The following is a 23,874-nucleotide window of genomic DNA, read 5'->3' on the forward strand; positions in this document are numbered from 1 at the left end:
CTTTTTTTGGTAATGTATTGTTCTGTTCTAGTGTTAAGTTTTTAAAAAACATCTACTCAATTACAGCGGATTGGAGAGTCTTTGCCAATTTCCATGTTCAAATATAGATTTTTTTTTTAAATATCAAAACTGATGGTGGAAGTATAGAAAAGGGAAAAAAATGCTCTTTTCTCTTACATAAAGCCAAAGAAACTGTATCATAGCCCCAAATGGCAATTTTTATACAGCCATCAGTATCCCAGAGTAGTTAATCAAAATAATATTAAATAAAACACTACATTTTGAAGGCTTTGGGGAAAATACTGAAGTTCTGTATTTGCTCCTACTCTAACAATTACCTTGAATATCAACGTGAGTGATATTATATAAGCCAGTCTCTTTGTGATTCGATTCAATAATTAGGATGAAACATGTAAAATGTTTCACTTTTCACTCGACTGTGGTAACCCACTTGCTTCCTGTTCTCCAGGAAGTGTTAATCAACATGTCGATGTATGTGTTGGGAAATTGTGCTGAATGGATTTCGTTCGTGTAAAGTAGATCATTTTAGTTTAAAAAAAAGAAGTGAGTGTTTTTTCCCCTCGTCTTTCTTTTCTTTGCAAGCAGAAGTAGTAGAAGTTAAGATTTCTTACTTGCGTACGCTTGTCTAACCGATACTCCAGCACAGCAGGTGGCGGTAATGCACGTTGTATGTACGTTGTTGTTGTTTTTTGTTGCGTTTGTGACGTTAGCTTCGACCCTGTTTCCTTTTCTACCTTCCGCTATCAACTGCCGAGTGAGCGGGTAATTTAAAGAAATAAATATCTGCTAACGTTACCTTGCTATCTTTTGCGACCAGACAACGATAGGAGAAATAACTAGGAATGGCGACTTTAGGATGTAAACTATTTGTTTGAACTCTTGTTTGACGGTTCAATTATGAGAGTGGCGTCATCAAACAGTGTCAATGTTGTCAACCCTCCAACACTTGAAAGAAGTTGTTGTTAGCTAATTTACAGGGGGGGTTATCATAAATATGTGGTTTCTCACGGCGGCGAAATTTCACCGACTAAAAGATAGCGGCTCGTTACCTAACTTTACCTAGCTTGAAACTGCTCTGTAAAACCTGCTGAATTGGCTTTCCGCGATGGAGGATACCTCATCGAACTCGAGTTGTGTCCCTAGTCCACCTGTCCTTCGGAGGATAATGGAGAAGTTATCGACCAGACAATATCTGAAACTAGCCGAGGAGGATGAAGAGGCGACCATTGTCGCTGTCATCGCACTTCAGCGTTACTTGTGCGAACAAAATAAAGAACAGCCGTGTGACAGCTACACCTACGACGTGACTGTCACCGACGGAGTGTGGCGGGCCAAATGCTGTCTTCATCCAAGTTTAAATCACTTGGTCCACACCAACCGCCTGAGGACCGGCTCGGACATCATCATCACGCAGTGCTCGTTCGTGTACAACGAGCGGACACTGGGTCATGGTTATATCAACATCGACAACTTGAGGTGCGGCTCGGGAAAATCTACGCTGCTGATTCACATTCGGGATGTTAGCTCACTGCCCGTGCTGGTCAAAAATGGCATGGAGAGGAGCACTTTGCTCCGAAGTGACGTGCCCCTCCAGCTGAGCCGCAAACACTACGTATCCTTGTGGAACAATGAGTTTCCAGAAGGGGACGTGTGGAAGTCGGCGCCTCCTTCTCGTGACCCAGTGCTGGATGGTGAGATGCTATTTCCACATAAAATATTTTTTTAGAATGTCAGCCCTTAAAATGTGCATACCTTCTAATCTGGTTTTGCATGAAAGCTGACGTTTTTTATAACTACAACCGATTTGGGCTTTATGTCAGTCGTTCTCTTGTATTGTCTTCTTGCTCAACAGTGACCAGGATCTGTCTTATTAGTAACCTGGAGTCAGCCTTCAGAAGCACATGTAAACCCCTCCCTCTGCTGGTGAAGATCATACAGAAATCCAGATTGCGTTATTATGGAAAGCACAGCTCCAAGATTGATTTCCCCTACCAAGTGAGTTAAACCCACTAAAGCAGTGGTTCACCAACTGGGTTCTGCAGAGTCCGCACCATCATGACTGTTATAATAAACTAGCTCCTCTCTGTAAGCAGCCATGTTGTTAGTAGGAGTAATCGACACCAAATAGCAGCAGTGGTTAAATGTTAGATTAAATTTAGTAGAGTCTATATCTATTGAGCAGTTCATGAATATTGAGCTTGAAATGTCTGCTACAATTTATTGAAATGTACCTAATTATTTTTACAGGCGTATTTTGAAGTTGCCGACCAGAGTGGCATCATGTCTCTTGTGCTTTGGAATGAGCTCTGTCCACAGTTTTACAACTCGCTCAATGTTGGAACGGTGTTATACATCCAGAATTACGCTCTTAAGAAGAGTTATTCAAATCGTTCACGCCCGCAAATGGACCATTATGGTGTCAAGATTTTTACCTCAATTGGTATGTTTTCCAACACATTTAAACTAGGCAACAAATACAGTAATTGTTTTCGGGTGGAGTGAATTGAAGTAATTCAGTAATTTTTACTGTTGGATAAGGACATGAGGACAATAATAGAAAAGTCATTGCCTTGGATTTGTGATCTAACATTCTAGCTTTTATTTCTCAGAAATCTGCCTGAACGCCCGCAATCCAACTTCTGTTATCACCGTGGTTTCACCGAAGAACGTTCAACCTCAGTGGTCATTGCCCAATGTGTCCTATCGCTTCGCCACAAGGTCATTTACCCTTTTTCCCATTCAGCATTTGTAGTGTGAATTAATTTCACGTTTCCATTTTTGCAGATCAGAAGTTGGTACTTTTGCCAGCAACGCTGTCTGTGACATCATCGGTTTGGTCTTGTTTGTCGGTCGTGTTGAAAGAATAAAGAGTAAAAGCAACTCAGGTGAGCTCTATACCAAAACCACTTGCTCATTCATAGACCAACACACCCTCTACATACATACAGATAAGCAAAACTTGAGGTTAGCCTCACATTTTAGGAGGTCTTCCCATTTTTGTATTTGCATTTTCGACCATTACACCACTGTGCAAATGAGATCACTGAGCCCGGTTCATAAACTTGCATGTCAGAAATCAGGATGATTGCAAACCAAGGATGCCCAGGTTTTGTATAGACTTGCTGTTTGATTGACTCTTTTCACTTTGATTGCAGGTCCTGAGAAGTATTGGTTGTTTCGCTGGGTCCATGCAGTTGATGGAACATCCGAGCATCCCTTCATCCTGCAATTGTTTTCCTCCTCCCAGCCAGAAATCTTTGGCAGTATATACCCATGTAAAACCCCTCATACTCGCCCGATACTACTACTGACTTCAGAAGCAATTTTTCTTCTGAATTTTTAAAGAAGTCATCCTCTCTCTCCCTCAGTGGCCTACCTGGTGTGCACGCAGATGCGAGTATGTCATGTGGAGGGCTCCTTGCCTTACCTCACCAGTAGCTGCGAGACAGAGATTTTCATTACAGGTCAGCGTAATGCTAATTCGAAATATTTTTAGTGTGTACATACCTACAGGGAGGATGGGTTGTTTCAGGGCAGTTTTGCACTTTGTCAACGTAACAGGCTACCACAAGGGTCAACCATACAAGAATGAACCCAAAGTGAAGGAGCTCATCCAGCGGAACAAGACTCTGAAGGACAGCATGGTCATTGAGAAGACAGCTGTTGGAGGCCATTATTGCTATCCTCATGCCCCGCACACATTCACTCAGCCTGTGGCAGAGACCTCATGTGAAGGTATTGTTTTATTTATATCACTTTCGTTCTCATTGTGTACAATTGTAGACTCAAGAACTGAGTTGTGAAGTTTAATTGTGAAATGATTACATGTTTTTTTGTTCCGGATAGAAGGAATCAGATAACAGTAAGATCAGATAATATTTGATATAACCTCAAGGCTGCAGTGTTTGCAAAATGAGGAATATGCCACATCAGCGTGTTCATACATTTTTCATTTGGTGGCTGGCCATTGTGGCTTTTGTTTTATTAAATGCTCACTTCACAGAGCAAGTTCCTCTTGTCGCTGCTTCTGACTTGAAGAAGGAGTTGGAAACCCTGCGGTATAGAGAACATAAAAAATTTGCCATTCAAGGTCAGGTCGTGGCTGTCAGATATGTGGAGAAGTCCAACTTGAATAAGTCACAAGGCCTTGGGCCCAAATGGGTATGATGCATTGCTTGAAATGACCCTTTTTGCAATGTGACTTTTATTGACTAGAAAAAAATGTTACCAGCAGGTGCCAGATGTGTCCACTGGTGACCAAGCTATGTCAGATGTATGTGATGCGACTTTGTCAGTCAGTTCTGCATCAGCTTCATCTGCACAAACATCTGGACAAAGGAAAAGGACAATAAAAACAAGGTGTGATATTTGTACGTAGAGTAAGCCTTTGTTCTCAAACTTAGTACTGTGTGGGATTGGTCACAAGTATTTTTTTGGTCTTTCTTTTTCCCTAGAAACAAAGAGCAGACTTCAGTAAGCAGTGTTCCGGCAAAACGGTAAGAAGGATGCTTTTACTGTAAGAAACAGAAGCTATCCACTTTAGCCATGATCAGCTGAGATTTATGCTTTGACAGAGGAGCCAGAAATACAGATGAAGAAAGTGAGCCGCTTGAGGAAGACGGACACACAGAATCTTGGGAACAAAGTCTGCAACCCCAAAATGAAGGTTTGTGAACTCCGAACCTACGTTATCAGGATAGATGGACATGGGTTCTTTTCTTCCAGGCTGCGATGTGCTATCCTGGGAGAGCAGCAAGTGGTCAAGGCAACAGCAAGAAGTGTCTGTACATTTGTGTCACGGCGCTCTTCATCAGGACAGCTTTTCTCGAAAGTTCGCCATCGATGACAAGAATGCCTTACTGCACTGGAGCAACCTTCATCCCATGCGCTGGACACCTGAACAGTCAGCCGATGCACTCCCTACCACCATTTGTCCGGGATACTACCAAGTTACCATTCTAGGTAAGAATATTAAGTTTGAAATTCTCGGACCAAAGGGGCTGTTTTGAAATTATGTTACATTTTCACTTCAAGTTGGGCCGTTTCATTATGGCTGGCTTTGGTTAAGAAATCACAGGTTGGAGATTAGTTTCATCTGCTTTTCATGGCCACTTCTGGAATCCCTTTTACCTCCCTTTTTTAATCATTATTTTTTTTTATACTTTGTTTTTACTTCTGTTTTCACTGGAGTGCCATCAATGCCATCTGGCATCATTCATGCCAGAAGTTGGTTGCCATTTGTTCATCTTTGTAGTGGCTTAGATTGCAATTATAAAGATGGTCATCTGCACCTCCTCAAAAGGCTTCTCTTCAATGTGAGCCATTGTTTTTTTTTTGTTTAACTCATTCACTTCCAAAACATTTATATACCTCTATAGAGTCCAGATATTTTAATTTAAGGGACTTATTTCCAGTTTTGTTGTTGTTATTTTTTTTTCTCCAAAATAATAGTGTAAAGGATATGGAAATAGCTGACCCTGATACGTCTTTACAGGCGCTATAGTCTAGACATTCAATCCCAGCTACTTATTTACAGTACAGTGTGTGTGTGTATATATATATATATATATATATATATATATATATATATATATATATGTATATATATATGTATGTATGTATATATATATATATGTAGTATTGTTGTAAAGCAGAGTCTGAAATTAGCTGACACTGAATGAGTTAATCGATGAAAGTGTAGAACTAAGTATATCATCATTATGAATTTGCACTGTTTTGTAGAGACTTCTGTGTTATTTACGTTTGCTATCGCAGCATGTGACTTAACTGACCTATCACGTGAGATCATGCTAGCGATAAAATCAGAAAGGATTTCTGACCTGTGCGCGTCCTGTGCCACAAACGTGACACCTCCTTCTTTTGCGACAATGTGTCACGTGATGCAATGTGGCCGTTGTTGCCTTTATTTCTTAAATGTCTTACTGCAGTCCTCGAGGGCCTGTATCCTGCATATTTTTTTGTTTTTCTCTCCCCAACACACCTGATTCAAATGATTAGCTTATTAGCAAGTTCTACAGGAGCTTGAAAATGATCCTAATCGTTTGAATCAGGTGTGTTTGAGAGGGCGGGTTTGAAAACATGCAGGATACCGGCCCTCAAGGCCTGGAGTTCGACATTTGTGCTTTATTTGTTAAAAAAAACAGCACAGTATTTAACATGTAACTACTGATAAAAAAAAAATCTTATTGAATTTAAAAAGGTTCAGACCTAATTTAATGTCTAAATGAAACAAGGAAAGGCAGCACAGTGGAATAGTGGTTAGCGTACCTGGCTGAATTCAATGAGAAAATGGATGAAGAATTCGGTTGGAAAACCAAGTTTCTGTGTACTCAGAAACATTCATAACTAGATAGATGTATTTTTTTTCCAAAATTGTTTCAGACTAGACAAACTGACCTTTAGTCTCACATAGTTGAGTCATCAGTGAATCACTAGGAAGCAAATGACTTTTTGAGTATGTAACACGCTGTGAACAGATTTTAACGTGTGCCTGCTTTGCAAATAATACATATGCTTTACTTTGTGTGTTTTGACAGGCATAAACAAGCAAATAGCCATTGACGCAGCATTTTTACCTATTGCGTCCTCCAGCGAGCACAGAGCCATAGGCCTTCCTCCTGGTCGTCATGACAACACTATGCTGTCCTGTCTCTCTTCTGGTTTCCTCTGCCCTCTGGGGGACGCCACCTCAAGACAGGTGTCACGCCACAGACCAGGTAAAATTCCCTCAGTGGCAATCACTAGCGAGTTATTTATCATCACAATGATGCCTAACATTTGGTTTCCCAGAGGACGTCATGGAAACATCGGGCGAGCTGGAGGACACACTTTTGGTGTGTGTCTTGGACATTTGTCACCTTGGTGGAGAGTCTTTAGAGGTACTGATAAGCAAAGTGTACAAAGTGAACGAAGTTTCACTTGCATAGCAATTTGCAAACAGACACTGTTCAAAGTGTTCTTTATACATTAATTGTAGCTTGTTTTGGGTAACATCCTAAAAAAAGCAAGCATTAGACACACATGAACAAGTTTTTTTTATTATTTTTTTACTTTTAATTATGCAAAGTTAATTACCTTTCAGCTATAATCTCTTAAAATATTGAGAGTAGCGCTTTTGTCTTTTAAATATGTTATTGTGAATAGTACATCTTCACAGTTGCATTTATTTTTAAACAGACACCTTTTGTTTTGGTCAACAGCCATTCAATTAAGCACTCAAAATAAAGTCAGACATATCACCGTGTATCCAATATCTCACACACACTAGAATGTGAATACTCAATGTGATCTTAAGATAAAAATGATAATAAAATGAATTAAAAACACATCAGTGTTTAGACTGTCTAAACAAGGCAGTTTTAGTGATCAAGAGTCACATTTTCTTTGTGCGTTAACAATCACAATGCATACTGTATGTTTGAAAATATTTATTTCCAAATATTTCACAATATCAGGCTGATTTATAAATAAATCAATATAATAATAATTAATAGATATTTTAAACTGTAAACTTAATTTGTTTTCTTTTAAGCAATATTTACAATTTTTTTTAAAGCTTATTTCAATTGTAAATACAGAGAGAGAAAAATACACACAAGCGACTGCAACACAACAAAGCCTCATTGCCACTAATAAGACACTTCATTATCTGTTACAAAATTACTTTAATTTTAAAATCATGTAACATACATATGTATTCTATTTGACATAGAAAATAAACTATACCATCTAGTCTTTTTATACATTCTAATATACAATATATTCACTGTGTTTTCTGCACTGAAACGGCAGCAATGGCTGTGTAGCGGGTAAGTGATCCTCAGCTTCTGGCCTTCATTTTCTCACGTACAAATGGAAAGTGCCACTTGAAAAATCATGACAAAACCTTCAAACATATTGAACCCTCATGGGGAAAAAAACCCATGAAGCTTAAAGTGAGAGGATGGTTTCTGAAACCGTACCCATTTAGAACCGAATATTTACACACAGTCAATCAGGGATTGTATGCTTACATCCAGATATCAAATGTTTTTGTTTTTTTTTCCTTTCACAAAGCAGATTTGTATTGAGGTTTAACTTCACTGTGCCGACTCTTAAACGAAGCAGTCACAAGTGAGATGTTTTTATATATATATATATATATATATATATATATATATATATATATATATATATATATATATATATATATATATATATATATATGCTTGATAGTAAATGTTATGAGGTCAAATGACTGGTTTTATCATAACAAATACCACTGTACAGCATGGTACTGCTTAGTGTCCAAACCAGAAAATAATGGGTCAACCACAGCTTGTTGAAACTTCTCTGGGCCAACAAAATGAAAGGCTGCACCACATTCCCATATCTCAAAGCTGTAATCATTAAAAAATGAAATCATTGTGTTCTTTGTCTGGAGGAATGTCAGGGCAACAACAACAACAAAAAAAAATACAATTTACACAGTACCATAAGTGGCGTAATATACACATCTTTACACATCTGTAGCGAAACTGTATACAGTTTATAGCATAAATTAACATCGTCAAAAGGACATTGCACATAATCAAAGAGTATCTACTGGGCTTGTTCCTCGCTACAGAAAAGTATGGACTCAAATGGAAACGAGAATTTGGGGTAAAAGCTGACAGGCAGTTGAGTGTGCTGCATTCCTTAAAGACAACCCCCCCCCCTTTTTTTTTTTTAGTAATTAGCAGCTGTTCGTCTTAAGATTTTCTTATTAGAATGTTGCAACTTAAGTGTTTATAGACAGTACATCAGTCTGTTAATCTCTCATTGTTGGTGGATTTTATTAAATAAATACAATGAGGTGCGGTAAAATTTTTAAGACCAGTGGTGACCCATTGATTCCTGCATGAACATTGAAATCAATCATAATCTCAACGTAAAAAACAAATGTGTTAATCCCATGTAGTTGTTTTACAACAGATGTTTCAGCAAATAAATTATAGAATAAAACAATGATAATATCATTGCTGCTAGTGCTTAAATCGATTGGCGGGGACAAGGCATCCAATATACATATATTATTATCTATATATTTAATCTCCAATAAAAAAATCTATATTATTTTCAATTTAATGTGGGGGACAAATATAAATTACGATCAAGGAAAATAAACTTTATATTCCAAATGGACCTGAGCAGGATTTTTAAAGCCGTAGTCAGACACAACATTGGAACTGCACCATGGTACTAGTAGCATGGTTAAAAGGCACATTCGAAAACCCGCCTTCCCCCGTTAAGCTGTTGAACAATTAACAGGAAACAGCTGTTAAAGAAGCCCTTCTTCATTTAAACAAGACCTAGACACGATTAAACAAACAAATCCTTGGGCTGTGACATCCAACTCATCTATATATGAAATTAAAAGTAATGGTCCGGATTTCACTGTAGGGGGTTGTCGAGAAAATAATCTCAATTTGAAGCCACTGGATAGAGGGAACATTTAATATTAAATGTACAGGCAAAAATAAATACTTTATCCTACTCTTGGTGGGGCATGGTACCAAAAGTGCAAACAGACACATGTGAAATGAAAGTGGCGTCCTCATGACAGCGGTGATAAATTCACTTGTTTCAATGACAACTGAGCGTGTCGCAGGCTGGTGATGATAGGCCCCGCCTCTCATCATCACATTCCTCGGGTCTGCTCCCCGTCGCCAATTTACTCCGCCGCATTTTCGCAGGGGGCGAGCAGCTTCACATTAAATGTTCAAGCCGCTCATCAGTTTTCCCACCCCGATGTGGAGTTTGACTTCCCAACAACCGGCCGCTGATGTCAGTGCTTTCGCACTTTCCGCAGTGCTACCGCGTTAGCATATTCCTAAAGTCTGAAACGTTAGCATTCTGGTTTTGGGAATGTTGGTATTGTCTTTGTTGCGGCTGTTGCTGTTGTGTTTGCGGCGCTGGCTGCTGCTGCTGCTGCTGGATGTATCCCACAGTGCCTTGCTGTGAGATATTGGCGGTGTGTAAGAATGCTGGAGTTGATGCGCTGTGCACAAGTCCTTGAGTCATCTGTAAAACCAATTCAAGTCAGCCGCCAATAGCGCATCAGGCCTTTTGAATAATTAATCATTGGTTTCAATCAAATCGATACAGTTTAATGTGGCAACTTATTAAGTACATAGAATATGAAGTACATTTGTAGTGCATGTGTTAAATAAGTTTCCTATGATGAGACCTGACAGAACAAATCACTCAAAGAAATTGTGTTAGGGTTATGCAGGATAGGGCCCGACCGATTAATCTGATGCCAAAAAATAATCAGCCAAATTAACTTTTTCCTTTTCTGTACCCTATCCATTTACAGTAATTGTATGTAATGTATAACCTTGTAATATTTATTATACATCATTAAATTTGTTGATATGGTCGTTTTGTAGACATGTCAATCAAAATGAAGCAAATGTTATTTTTTACAAGCAACACAAGGCTGTTGTGCAGTGAATTGACCTGGATGTCACTATTTGACACATAACCTCAAGTATGTCTAAACAATAAATAAAAAATAAGCAACATAAATCATGTATAAATGTGTTCAATAAAACACACATTCAACTATTGGTAACATATGACAAGGATTAATGGCCGTAGCACTTCATCAATGACATACACTGAGTCACACAAATCATTCTGGAAACCGGAAGGGAACTTTTTTTTTTTTTCAATCAATATATTCATAATTGTCCAATGCTATTTGTGGGAAATGTTATAAATAATTGTCTGATTAGTCAGAAATCACTATTTTTATGCACACGACACCATCAATTGCACGCAAAACTCTTATTTGATTGGCGGTGGATATACTTTTATACCAGTTGTAGTGTATCTATTTAGTTAATTCCTGATGACAATCTGAATGGTAGCTGTACAATTTAGGATCCACTGTATGAAAAAAAACAACTGCCTTTCTTGCATAGTAAAAGCTTACTCTTTATGGATCTCATTAAAATGTATTATTCTAACCTTACTTCATTTAGATAGTGTTGAAATAAGGTATATCAAAAATGCTGTTAAAACTACAAACTCCAAAATAAACATGAATAAATGTCCATCAAACTATAGGTCAAAACTACTATCTGGTGTGCATCACCTTATTTAAATGGCATTTGGTGCTATGGTATAAGTATTTCTTACAAGAAAATGCAGATTTTCTGCTTAACAGCCTGCTGACATGCTGTTGCCATGGTGACAGGAGTGCCGCTTAGAGCAAATGCACAGCCACAATAAGATTATGCAACAGATCAATAACAATCTAAGATAACTGAGCTTCACACCTGAAAGAACTGCTGGGGCTGCTGCAGATGCAGGGAGTGCTGGGAGGCCTGAGGCTGAGCCTGATAGCTTTGCTGCGACTGGTGGGATATGAAGCTGTTGTGTGGGATCATGATGGGTGACGTGAACACCTGAGAGGGCACTAGCACAGCGTTACAGTTGACCTGTTGCATGGAGAATGAGGGCGCGATGATCTGCTGCTCCAGCGTGTAACTGTTGGGAGGGAACGAGCAACAAGTCAGACGTAATGAGTGCGGTGGAGATAGAGAATTGGGGAGGGGGCTGCTCACATGGTCTGGGGAATACCCATGTTGCACTGCTGGGAGGACTGGGAGGACCCACTGCTCGTAGGAACCAGTGTCTGCATTGGCTGATTCAGGAGCATCCTATAGTACACAATCATAGTGTTTGATAGGTGTGATGGAAAATATTACAAATGGGGGAGTTCTGATACCAAGTATCTGTATTGGGCTTATTTCAAGGTATTGGTACTCGCAATAGCAGTTGGTACCGGTATCGGTCGCTCTCTTAGAGCAGTTTTACAGTCATGGACTAAAAATTGCCATTTAGAAGTATAGAAAATCACAATTTTATGAAATTTCAATGGCATTTTTTTATGTGAATACATAGGTAAATTAGCGATTTCTGGGGTATTTCGTGTGTCAATTAGGAATGCACAAATGTTTGGCCAAAAAAGTAAATGAGAAGTGTTTGGCCATAAACTGAACCACTAAAAAAAAAGAGAGAGGTTTGCGGCAGTCAGTCAACTTCAGGAGCGGACTATAACATCATTGTACCAGGAAAGAAGTGGAAGCTCATCAGTGCTGTCTTTCTTGACCCATTGAAATGATTTACAGTCGTTTCCTAACAAGTGCCGCCCATCTCCTGCGTACTCGTGTAAAGTTCAAGCAGTGGCTTTTGCGTCATCAAAACATCATTTTTTTAGACATATTGTTTCAGTTTTACTTGTCTTCTGGTCAAAAACAAAAATGTGTTTTTTTTGCCATTTTCGGTTGAAATGTTTCACTGGCCGAAAATTTGGTGCAACGCGATCTGAAATTTATCTTTTGCAAGAGTGCTCCTGGAACGTATGTATAGCTCCTTTCAAAGTGCCATTGAAAACTATTGAAATAAACACTGTAATGTTCATGTATGTATATATCTCAATATGTGACTTTGCTCTTACCGCAATTGTCCGTCTTGGCTAAAGTCGTTGTCCGTGTGTCTTTGGTTTGCGTCATGTAGAGGCCTCGTGTTGGTCTGAGAGAACATCATGGGGTTGCTGTAGAAGGGCATGGTCAGACTTGTGTTGGTCTGCACGGGCAAACTCACTGACTGCACCTGCCCGCTTCGAGATATCCTCTGTGGGACCTTTGGAATATTGTCAGAGTGATAGAAAAAAAGTCAGCGATAGCAATGTTGAAATTCTACACCTTGTGTGTTCAAACAATTTTGTTGTTGGGGTTACCTGTGTCGAGGGGGAACTGTTCTCTCTCAAAAGCGAGTGAGGGGACGAACTGTGGGCCCCGCAGGACGGTGGCTTGGGGTGGCCTGAGGGCTGCCTGATGACCCCTGATTGACTCTGTGAGGCGGGCCGGCCCGGGCCCTGCTGTTGTGACTGCTGCGGCTGTTGTGGCTGCTGGCCAATTTCATTGTGGATAGGTTGTTGTAGCAACATCTACAACACACATTGAGAATATATCAGTCTTCATCGAGTACGGTGGAAAAGTGTTTTCCCAACATGAGCGCATTCTGTCTGCGTCATAAGGGAACTGATTCATTGTTATACAAAGACTGTATGTGGGTCATTGGGTCTGCTTGCTGCCTCTTGGTGGGGCCATTTCCCCTGTTACCGTGGGATGGTTAGCCAACAGAGGGCTTATTGCATGATGCGACTAATTAACCCAGATGACGTGCATTCATCAGACTCAGCTTTAGGTACACCTGCGCAGTCGGAAGGGATCCAATACAGGAGATAGGCCCAAAATCCACCAAAGATAATGCTTTGTTGTGATTCATTGATATCGCACTGCGTTCTTGTTTTATGGAGGGTTACTTGACTTGATGATACACATTGCAGGCCGACGTACTCTTACTAGAAGTTGTTTACCTGAAGATTCGCGAGGTGAAGCTTCTCCTTAATGTCATGCAGCTCTTGCTGCTGCGTCTTTATGTCAGCCTGCAATATCCGCGTCCTCTCCTCCAGTTGCTCCTTCAGCTGGTTCATGACACCCAACTGAGGCTGCTGTAGTTGAAACATGGATGAGGATTGCTGCTGCGTTTGTTGCTGCTGAAAACATGGAAATGTAGATAATGAGGAGTATTGTCCAATTACATATACAATTAGGCCACCTAATGATTTGAGGCAAACTGCTGAAAGTTACAAAGTATGGAAAGAGATTCACACATTTTTGATTTTCACACGTTTTTGACATCTACAAATATAGTCAGGATTTACAGTTTTTCAGATCCACAAATATATTCCTGATTTTCACATGCATTTGATCCTCGACTCCTCAGTTATTCAGTGCAGAATCTGCTTCGCCTTCATCTGCCAGGAGGCAGACATTCAACGTAAACTAAACTTCAAAATTGGAAATTGAACAATGGAAAACAAGCCTACATCTAATGTGTGTTTAATTAACACAAGTTGGAAAACAAAATGTGACCTTAATTTGTTAACCTCAAGGTTGTTTTCCTAGGTTTTGCGTTACTTGGAAAACGCCCCTTTTCTTTTGGCCACTTTTTGGTTGTTTGTGCTTTAGCAGCATAGAAGAAGTAAAATGAACCTTCAAATAGAAGAGAAAAAGAGAGCGTCTGCTTGTCAAGGCAGCGTAAGCTTGAGGGAAACAAAATTGGGTCATATTTTGTTGTGTTAAATAAACACCTAATAGACAGATAAAGGGACGTTTTTGAATTTACAATTTTAAACAGGAAACGAGTAACGGCTCGTATTTTCATCTAGCGGAGACAGCACCTTTACCACTAATGGTAATACCTGTATGTGAATATCTTGCAACAGTGTGATGTTTGTCCCAAAAATAAATTTGCATGCTCACTGATCCACCAAGATTTGAAAACTGATAAACAGACTTGAACATTTACTAATCTATCCAACCAGGTGAAAATTTGAATATATTTGCGAATCTGAAAAATACCAAAATATCACAAATGTTTGTGAAAATAATTTGGAGACAAATCTCTCCCATACAGATGTAAAATTTGCTAGCTGTTGTCTGACTCATGCACTTAATCCTATAACCTAGAGGTAATGTACACAGTGGAAAGGAAGCTCTCATGCACACGCACAGCAGCAGAAGGCACATAACAGTGCCTCATACAAACAAAAGAGAGGAAGACAAATGACAGGAAGGGAAGTCTCAACACTAACCATCGCTGTGTTCTTGCTGCATGGAGGAGAAAGGGGGAGGCTCATTGGGGGCACCAGGTCAAAGGAATTTTGTCTTTGGATCGAATTCTACAAGGTGAAGATGAAAAATTTGGTGAATTTGTGTTGAATTTGCAAAGTTGTTTCCCCCACTGACTTTTTTTTTTTCTTTTTAATCTCCAAACACAACACAGCCTTTGTATTAACTGACCTTTGAACACCCAACTTGGCGCCTGGCAGGCGTCCGCTCGGGCCCAAGGGAAGTTGACTGCCATGACGGTGTGCATGTCTCCGTGTACGAGTTTGCTGCTACACAAAAGACATATCACGCATTTTCATAAATAATTGGCACTGAGAAACAAGAAATTTCCCCAAAACATTCTCCTCATACAGTAAAAACTCACAATATTCTTAACGTATCCTGCATGGTGTTAATTTTGCTGCCTTTTGAAAAATGTTATGACAATGTACCATTTGTTGTGCATTACATCATACTAATATGTGTTTTTATTCCCTCATTAACTGAGCACATTCTGTTTGTGATGTCACAACATGCACAGTAAGGTTATGTTTTAACTGTAAAACCTGTGCTGCTATTTTATTTGCGTTTTTAAACCAAAGGCTAAAGCGGAGCCCATTTGTAAAGGCTTTAAAATGTACTTTAAAATATGTAAAGCGCCTTGTGTATAAATTAGCTATAAAGCTAAAGCTACATAGCCTTGCTTATATAACTTCTACATGTTACCAACATTGTACTTCTCATTGAACCTCTTCTGAGTCTGTACCAAATGTATTACATATCACACTTTGGTGAGCAACATGAATTGGGTTTCTTTCAGAGTTTTGTAACAATACTGCTGAGTCACCGGGTCTTGGCTGACACCTCATTTTGCCTCGAATGCAAAACCCACAGACTATGACGCAAGTTAGACACTTTTTAATGGAGCAACACCAACTAGGTGAAGTATTTATCGTATGATTAACATAAGTTGCTTTTTATGAGCAGTAAGTGCTTCTGTAACTTGTTCACAAATATGCAGAAGCGGGAACTGTTTAACATTGTTAGTGTTTGTGCCCTTGGTGGGCGTAGAAGCAGCTGGAATCTGAATCAACTGAGGCTAAAAATAAAGACTACTTAAAGTAAGCTTTAGCAACTATTTAATCATAAAGATAGCATATGAGGAAATTTACAAAGGTCTAATTAAATGTAAGCTCTGCAGAAATTTTACTTTGCAAATGACACTATAATGGCACTGCTGATGTGAGTGAAAAATATTTGGATTTGCTTATAGCACATTAGAGGCCCCTTCCTGGTTCATGGATGACATATCACTATCACTATATTTGGTTGTGAAGCAGGGAGAATGTTTCAAATATTATAGCTAAGAAAAACATGGAGCACAATATTTTAGTTTGCCACCTGTTGTACATATCAAATGTATGTTTGCAGGATGATTATGTCAAAACTAATGTATTTTTCTTTACTATAAGGCATGGAGATTCTAATATACCCCTAAATTTCTAAAAAATCCTAAAAATTCTTGCCTGTTTAGGAATTAAAAATAGAAAAAATGCATCAATATATAGCACTTAACTATTTACTTGTCTGTATGTGAACCGGCCACTTCCCAGTTCATTAAGTACAGGACGCTACAATTTTTGATTCTACTGTTGATTGAGTTGGCACTTTAAGGGAGCAGCGAATGACTCACATGCAGAGTCTGACAGCGCTGTGTGGGAGGACTTCCGAGAGCTGTGGGAGGATACCGAACGTGCACCACTGTTTCTGTCCAGTGCCGGGTCCAGCGTGGAGCACATGTCCAAGTACATCTCCTGGGCCTAAAACGTACCAAACAATGGGCTTTAATAGAATATATGATAGATCCCAAAGAAAGTCCTGAACATTTACCTTCACAGAGGAGGGAGCTATCTCAGGAGGAGACAGCTCCTCTAGGCCAAAAGCTCGCCTCCTTTCAGCCCGTACTTCAGCATAACTGAATCACAGCAAGATTTGTATATTAGTCACGGTGTTCCTCCAGTATGATGACTGCCTCATAGGCATTTTTAATTCCAGGAGAACAAAAGCGGTTTATGCGTACTTCTCGCGGGCAAGCGACAATGAACAAAATAATCTCACCTGACAACAGTGTGCGTACACACGATGAACTCTGGTTTGGAGTTCCACTGATGATAAGTAATGTAGTAGCGCGTTCGCAACCAAATCCACTGCTGACCCTTTGTCAGAAAGCGATAATAGCAGGATTTGCCCTTTCCAAACTGCATTACTGGGGAGAAGAATAAACATAGTCAAGATATCTGGTCACAAATTGTTCAAAAATAGGGTAACATTATAGCTTTAGATTCAAACTCAAAGACTATGTGTGTGGGTGTGACTGTGAGGTGAGATTTTGAGAACATACAGTAATTTCCTTTCGGCTTAGGTCTAAGTATTATAAATTGATGCATCAATCTGATGTCAGAATTCGGGAAGAGTCTGGGCATCTGTATTAGCGATAGTTGAATTATTTTATAAAACGCCAATGTAACGTCAGAGCCGTTTGGGTGGAGGTTTATTTTTGGCAGACCCAGCATGTTGAATTGTTGTCGAACCGTTGTGACATTTGATCACTCTCATTTGCTATTAGCTAGGTTTGCTTTGCATGGGAGTTCATCATGAGCGAAAAAGACAGTGGTATGCATTGTTTGTTTTTATATTCCGCCCCTGTCAAGCACTTTCTAATTGGCTTTTTATAACATTGTGGAATAGTAACTACTGTCGCCAACGGTAAGAATTGGTATTCGTTCTAATAATTACACAGAAGGTACTTAATAGCAAGCATTGGAGGAAAGCATTGGAGTCTGGGTTACTTACATTGCTTATGACATTGAGCTATAAGCTCCAAATCATCCACATGATAGTAATCATAGCCAGATGTTCCAAGAACTTCAAAGGGTAAATATCCTATAATTGGAGAAGCTCTGTAACCAAAATCAATCAATCAATCAATCAATCAATCAATGATGAGCACGTCGTAAACAACGACACAGTGAAGGCCGCCGACATTTACCTGTGATCTAAAAACAGAAACTTCCATTCAAGGCTATGTCTGGATGTGAATTCACGAGGATCCTCCACATTACACAAATCCTATAAATAAATAAATAAAGAACATTAGTAGTGGGAAGTCACCCTAACTTCACAATGAGCAATGTTTACTCAAGCATGCCAGCAAGCCTGACTGAGATCTACTATAAAAGGCTATGAGGCATGAGTATTATCATACACTCATCCACTTCATTGTTAGTCATGTAATTTTCAACCACAAAATGACTTTGTTACCGGACACCGAAAACAAATCACAAAATGTAGTGGGTAAAGTAATTATATATATATATATATATATATATATATATATATATATATATATATATATATATATATATATATATATATATATATATATATATATATATATATATATATATATATAATGTGTTCAGGAAAACCTCAAGCAAAGTTAATCGACATATTTGTCACACTTTATTAAATAATGCAGAAACAGATGAATGAATCACAACAACTTAAGATGCAGAAAGTCTCACCTTGAGAAATTGTGGTGTGACTAATCTTACAGTAGCAATGAGGCACACCTGCTCCTCCAGCGATGTCTGCAGGCTTCTCGGTAACGTCAATTCAACCCCGTTACAAGAGGGCGTAGGCACTACGAGAAATAACAGTCACACTTCTGTCATGGAAAAACTCTTGATTTAATTTGCTAATAAAATGTCGCGCTCACCATTGTTATGAAACTTAAAATCTCCGACAAACTTGACATACTCGTACACAGGCGGGTCTTTTGGATCGATGTTCCCTCTGGCAAAGTGACAGCAAAATTCCACATGTGCCTCACCTAAAAACAACATCTTAAATTTAATTTGGTGTTGACAGAATGGACAGTCAATACAAATTAGCAATACGTGTCTTTGTACAACTGCCTAATGAGGAGGAGGAAAATGCTAGGCTACAAATCTTGCATAATATTATTACTTCAAATATGAGTGTTTATACATTTTTTAAAATCCCTTGAGGTGTGAGATTAGCTCTGCTCACAACATTAAATGCACAACAAAAATGCAGACAATATTATGGTTAAAAATAAGCCTAAGAATATGAATCATCATAAATGTTTTGTGTGGGAATACCAAAGAAATTTGGAACACTTTTTGATATACGTCGGGCCCATGACTCGCGATTCTGTAACTGTTTTCAAGCTTCGCTCGTCACATCTCTCTTTCTGTGAAATACCCAATAGTAATGCAGGATTAAGGTCAGAGCCTTGAGCCCTGGATAGTTCATTGCTGAAGGATTACCGTGTTAACATAACAGTGATTAAAAGTCTAAACTATGATACTAAGCATGTGACTATTATTAGCTAAAAGGCTAATTATAGACACACAAATCAGCAATCCAATAAACTACCGACCCCAATTCCACAACCTGCTTTTTCTCTCATTTAAATAGATCCTCCAAGGTCCGACAAGCAACTGTATTCATCGGGCGTGTATTTTTAACCGGTGCTGACCTGATGAAGCACATGCAAATGATCTTGAACTGTGAGTAGGCAAACAAAGTGCAAAGAGGCAGCTCACTGGTCAGGAAGTCAGCAGCAATAGGGTCAGTCATCAGCATTTGCGATGATAGCAGCTTATACACCTCTCCGTGTTCCCGCTCCGGGAGGAAATTCAGGATATTTTGGTCCACCATATCTGACTGATGCGATAGGATAGAAATAGAATGGTGAGGCTTCCACAAAAGAAGGAACCAAGGTAAACATGAGGAAACGGTCAGACATACACTGCATGGATTATAGCAGAACGGGGGTCTAAGTACCCCTGGGGGTACGTGCGCTTTTGAACAGGATTTGTTTCTGTAACCGTAAATCTAACTGACTGGAACAGCAGGTTATTTCCTTTCAAATTAAGAACAAATTAACTGGAACCTGGTGCAAATTTGGGGAAATTGTGTTACACTGAGTCGATTGAAAAAACGTTGAATAAATGTAACGCGGATGGCATTGTACTATATATTTTCAGACCCCTCCCCTTTTAGAAAAATGCTAAGCGCTGGTTAAAGGATATTTAATTAAAAAATATTAAATGTTTTATAACTTGAAAAAAGGTTGAGGATCGCTGAGATTTAGTATACAGTTCAGCTTTTATGCTTTCCCAGGCATTCGCTGCAGCCACTTTCCCTTTACTGCTTAGTGGTATTCGCTGCCTTTAGAATTCTTTTAATTTATAATTATAATTTAATTTAGAATTATAATGTATCTAGAGAGGGAAAGATGAGCTGTTGACCAGTCATCAAAAAAGTATTAAAAGTCATTCATAATTAAGTGAAAATGGAAATATGTTATTTGTAATTCTTTAAAGGGAATTCTTGATTGTCAAAATGTCTGTATATCTGACTACCAAAGAAACCCAATACCTGTATTGTAATACCAAACCGATACAGGTACAGCTACAACGTAATATAAAATATTTTGATTTCTTCGTAAAAAGCATGGCGATGGATACATTTTCATCACGGCTTTAAAGTCAATGCAACAAAAACTGCATCTTTATAATTTTACACTCACCGGCAAATGTCCAATAAGTGAAGATACACTGTCTGATACATATATGATGTTTCCATCTGTTGTTAGTGCTATCAAGAAACCATCTAGTGCCTGTAAAACAGAACGAGAGAGCAGTTAAGCAACAAGTTTGGCGCATGATTTATTGTCAGAAGACACATTGATATGATCTGCACTGTATCTATCCCCCGCTACTGCAGATGAAGTGCTGGCTATCTGATCTTCAGACCCTGCCCAGTTTTCCATATTGAAACGATCAGTCAGTCTAGCGTTTGTTTTTTTTCTTGCGTGTTTTACCTCAAGCATGAGCTGGGTGAACTCCTCGTTGCTGAGGAACGAAGGCTTCCAGTCTTGCCTCACGTCACACGTTTCATTCTGAGCGCTGATGTCTGCATGGCAAGTGCAGTTTAATACACTTCATGTATGACATTGTGTGTTAATTTGCAACTCGAACTACGGGAGAACAAAGAGGAATGCTGTTTTTCTGGGCCTACCTTTCTGTTTCTGTAAGAAGTCAATCGTTCTTTGTAGTATGGTGGACTTGTCCATCTTTCGAGGATGGCCTTGGCCCTGCAGCATGGTGCATAGCTCCTTGATGAGCACATTGAACTGGTCTCTTCTTTTCTTTTCCGATTTGTTTCGGGATGCTCTGCGGCAGTCGAGACAAGGTCGATCACTTTTCAGAACGCGAAAGCGACGTATTGAGACCACTCGCGCAGATAAAAAAATGTTTTCCTTGAAACTTTGCGGAGCATGGAGAAATCATTACATTTTAGTACAACCCCAAACATAATTTAAAATTAAATTAGAAAAAGGATTATTTTCATGGTCTCACAATGCACACGTGCCCACACGTCAGTTCATATCTTGTGCTGTGTTTATATAAGCTACAAAAGTTGTCTGCAAATTAATGACACTCCATCCCACTTTCATTTTTAATTTCTTTAAACCTGACGATCTACTGTCTCAGTCTTGTGAGAGTGCATGCTGTTGTCGCAGAAAGGTATTAATTTATGTGGCAATTTTTACGAGACAAAAGACTGCATATCTTTGAGCCAAAGGAGAATCTCTTAAAAGTGACTTGTGAGTTTCCCTATTGATTTGAGTTGTTTATTTGACATGTTGCTATGTTGTTTTCCCAATGAGGTCAACGCCCTGCAAAGAGACATTCTTATTAGAAGCACATTGTCAAAACTCTATTTTATGTTATCAGCGTTAGAGGAGGCATCTTTAAAAAAAATACTAGCAAAATGGTTTTTCATATTTCGACGAGTCATTTCAAAAGTCAGCAGTCTGTGATTGCAAAGCGTAACTACGACGATAGTACCTTTTTGCCCTGTCTTTTTCATCTTCGTCCATCAAATCCTCCATGCAGCTGCTGGAACTAGAAAGAGATGGGTACAAAAGCAAATGAACTTTCTTTCATGATATTCAAACAATACATAAAGCGTCTAAATCTGATTTAAAAGAAGAAGAAAAAAAAAAGATTCTCTGTTACTAGGCAACAGCAAAGTTTATTCCTATTATAAAAAGCCAACCCGTCACCTTATTAAACTTCACATTTAAAAGATAACATGGGCCGAGGTTTGTTGATAAAAATCCACTTATCCAAATCAAATACATTCATGTTTTGTTTTGAAGTTTCAGTTATTCTATAATACATACTGTATGTACGTGTATGCCGTTATAGTGCTGCGATCATGTAACTATGGTGAAAAAGCTTTATTTAGGTTTCAATTAAATGTAAACATTACACGAGTTGATAAGGTCACTCAATATATTGGAGCTTTTTTTTTCTATCAGGGAACAGAGAACATTACATTGGCACAGAGTCTTTTCAAACTAATTGTTGCACAGTACACTATGTTTTGTAACTGAAATAGATATCACTCGTCTGCGGTTATCGTTTACATGTATTTTTCATTTTCTTTTTATTTGTACACCTTGCTAATGTTAATACTAAAGATACGGCATAATTCTGAATTTGTCATGGCAGGTAAATACAATATTTTAGGATCATTAACATATTTTCCAACCTTTATGTTTCACCTTTACTACGGCTAAAGTTGTGCAGAGGAACAATTGAGTGGTGCGGTTTCTACAATCTAAACTGGAAAAAGATCGTTCGCAATATAACAGCATGCTTTGAAATAAACAATTTCACAACATACAGTATATGCACCCTCTCCAAACTATGTTGTACCGTAACTTAAGCTCAACTGCTAACGCTAGCAAAAATTGAGCGTTAGCAGTACATATAGGTTAATCGGACAATTGAAATAAATCACTGGTACCATGTTCTGACTGACTAACATACAACAAAGCATCAAAAGTAGGATTTTAATTTGTTCCACCAACTTGATTATAAATATTTCGATCAATGTTGCAGAGCTATTTGAATAATGCTAAACATGTTATAAACATGATATAAGCTGACGATTTATCAAACATCACAAATTGAAAGGAAGTCTGTTTTTGCACTTACTCCCAGTCTCTGCGGCTGGAAGGACAGGGGCCTCCGAAGTCCGAAAGGTTGTCCATACTCACGCTCTTTCCCATCCAGGCCCTTTCTCGATTCTCATGTGTGCTGACCTCATCTGAGCACACCTTCACACAAAACAAGCGCACCCCAGCAGCCGATCAAAGGCCAAATCCTGCAAACACACGAAGTATAAGATCTCATCATCATCATCCACATTTTCTGTCACTTCTACCTTTCATTTTCTTTCATCTTGAAAAAAAATCAGTACCGGTAATTTAACAGGAACACAGTTTTTTCAGTTCAGCTGGAAGATTATTTTTGCGCAAGGAGCTTCCCTGACCTAGAAAAGTGTCTGAAGCAGACACATCATATGACAACCTTGCAAAAACAAAACAAAACAAAAAAAAAGATCACTTGCCCCTTATGCTCTGACAATCAAATTCAAATGTATAAAGTACACACGTCTGTAACAATCACACACCTATTATGTGGTCTTTCATTTAATGATGGATAGATAAACCCACAGTGGTCTCGAGGGAAAATTTGCGTGAATGGTTATTGACATATTTATTTGAATTAGGAATACAATAGCGGGATATAAGACAAAGTCACTCTTCGATGTTTAAAAAGTATTGTGAATGGGTGAAGGAAATAGAAGCAGGTTCACATTTCGTAAATCACAAGGCAGCATCTAATAATCAACTGTGCCAATCTCATAAAATGAAAAGATTTGGACTTGAAGTGACACTTTTAAAGGTCTTCTCGAATTCGCTCCTCTGCAATGAGTTTCCTAAGCGAGATGCACATAAATTATCCAATTTTGAATCATTTCCAGGCTTTAGTTGGCTTCCTAAATTCCACTGCTAACAAACTCCTTCCCTGCCAACAGAATCTCAAAATCTACTGTACTGGATTTTGTTGTGTTGGTTGACTTCCAGTTCCTACTAATTTCAAATACTTTTTTTTTTTTTAAATTGAAAATAACTTAAATGGAATTAATCTATTGCAGTTTCTAAATGGTTGAC

General features: G+C 38.7%; 2 protein-coding genes across 10 annotated transcripts in view; one reads left to right on the top strand and one right to left on the bottom strand.

The window, feature by feature from the left end:
- The first annotated feature begins 727 nt into the window (after positions 1–727).
- LOC148408806 (RPA-related protein RADX-like) overlaps positions 728–23,874 on the top strand; it is a 50,732-nt gene continuing 27,585 nt past the window's right edge. For 2 of the 4 annotated variants that reach the window (XM_088440029.1, XM_088440030.1), the window contains exons 1-15: positions 728–1,712; positions 1,874–2,016; positions 2,269–2,461; positions 2,631–2,739; positions 2,806–2,906; positions 3,177–3,296; positions 3,390–3,485; positions 3,583–3,756; positions 4,025–4,182; positions 4,253–4,380; positions 4,476–4,517; positions 4,596–4,687; positions 4,747–4,983; positions 6,579–6,758; positions 6,832–6,920. In XM_088440029.1, coding sequence (XP_088296155.1) covers positions 1,127–1,712; positions 1,874–2,016; positions 2,269–2,461; positions 2,631–2,739; positions 2,806–2,906; positions 3,177–3,296; positions 3,390–3,485; positions 3,583–3,756; positions 4,025–4,182; positions 4,253–4,380; positions 4,476–4,517; positions 4,596–4,687; positions 4,747–4,983; positions 6,579–6,758; positions 6,832–6,920 — 2,448 coding nt within the window. In that variant the 5' untranslated portion in view covers positions 728–1,126. Of the gene's footprint in view, positions 1,713–1,873; positions 2,017–2,268; positions 2,462–2,630; positions 2,740–2,805; positions 2,907–3,176; positions 3,297–3,389; positions 3,486–3,582; positions 3,757–4,024; positions 4,183–4,252; positions 4,381–4,475; positions 4,518–4,595; positions 4,688–4,746; positions 4,984–6,578; positions 6,759–6,831; positions 9,294–23,874 lie in introns of those variants that run through there. The other 2 variants (XM_088440026.1, XM_088440028.1) reach the window with 2 other exon arrangements.
- Positions 7,455–23,874, bottom strand: part of npas2 (neuronal PAS domain protein 2) — a 44,782-nt gene continuing 28,362 nt past the window's right edge. For 2 of the 6 annotated variants that reach the window (XM_088440020.1, XM_088440021.1), the window contains exons 2-22: positions 22,853–23,021; positions 21,695–21,751; positions 20,862–21,016; positions 20,665–20,756; positions 20,371–20,460; positions 19,382–19,502; positions 18,529–18,642; positions 18,335–18,453; positions 17,800–17,879; positions 17,604–17,710; positions 16,869–17,016; positions 16,641–16,725; positions 16,444–16,570; positions 14,943–15,040; positions 14,735–14,821; positions 13,454–13,633; positions 12,812–13,021; positions 12,530–12,714; positions 11,634–11,729; positions 11,346–11,556; positions 7,455–10,083 (exon numbers count right to left, since the gene is read on the bottom strand). In XM_088440020.1, the coding sequence (XP_088296146.1) occupies positions 9,874–10,083; positions 11,346–11,556; positions 11,634–11,729; positions 12,530–12,714; positions 12,812–13,021; positions 13,454–13,633; positions 14,735–14,821; positions 14,943–15,040; positions 16,444–16,570; positions 16,641–16,725; positions 16,869–17,016; positions 17,604–17,710; positions 17,800–17,879; positions 18,335–18,453; positions 18,529–18,642; positions 19,382–19,502; positions 20,371–20,460; positions 20,665–20,756; positions 20,862–21,016; positions 21,695–21,751; positions 22,853–22,926 (2,646 nt within the window). In that variant the 5' untranslated portion in view covers positions 22,927–23,021 and the 3' untranslated portion in view covers positions 7,455–9,873. The remainder of the gene's footprint in view (positions 10,084–11,345; positions 11,557–11,633; positions 11,730–12,529; positions 12,715–12,811; positions 13,022–13,453; positions 13,634–14,734; positions 14,822–14,942; positions 15,041–16,443; positions 16,571–16,640; positions 16,726–16,868; positions 17,017–17,603; positions 17,711–17,799; positions 17,880–18,334; positions 18,454–18,528; positions 18,643–19,381; positions 19,503–20,370; positions 20,461–20,664; positions 20,757–20,861; positions 21,017–21,694; positions 21,752–22,852; positions 23,022–23,874) is intronic. The other 4 variants (XM_088440022.1, XM_088440023.1, XM_088440025.1 and 1 more) reach the window with 4 other exon arrangements.

The sequence above is a fragment of the Hippichthys cyanospilos genome, chromosome 18 (assembly GCF_059441005.1).
Source record: "Hippichthys cyanospilos isolate Australia breed blue-spotted pipefish chromosome 18, RoL_Hcya_1.0, whole genome shotgun sequence".
NCBI classification, from domain to species: Eukaryota; Metazoa; Chordata; class Actinopteri; order Syngnathiformes; family Syngnathidae; genus Hippichthys; species Hippichthys cyanospilos.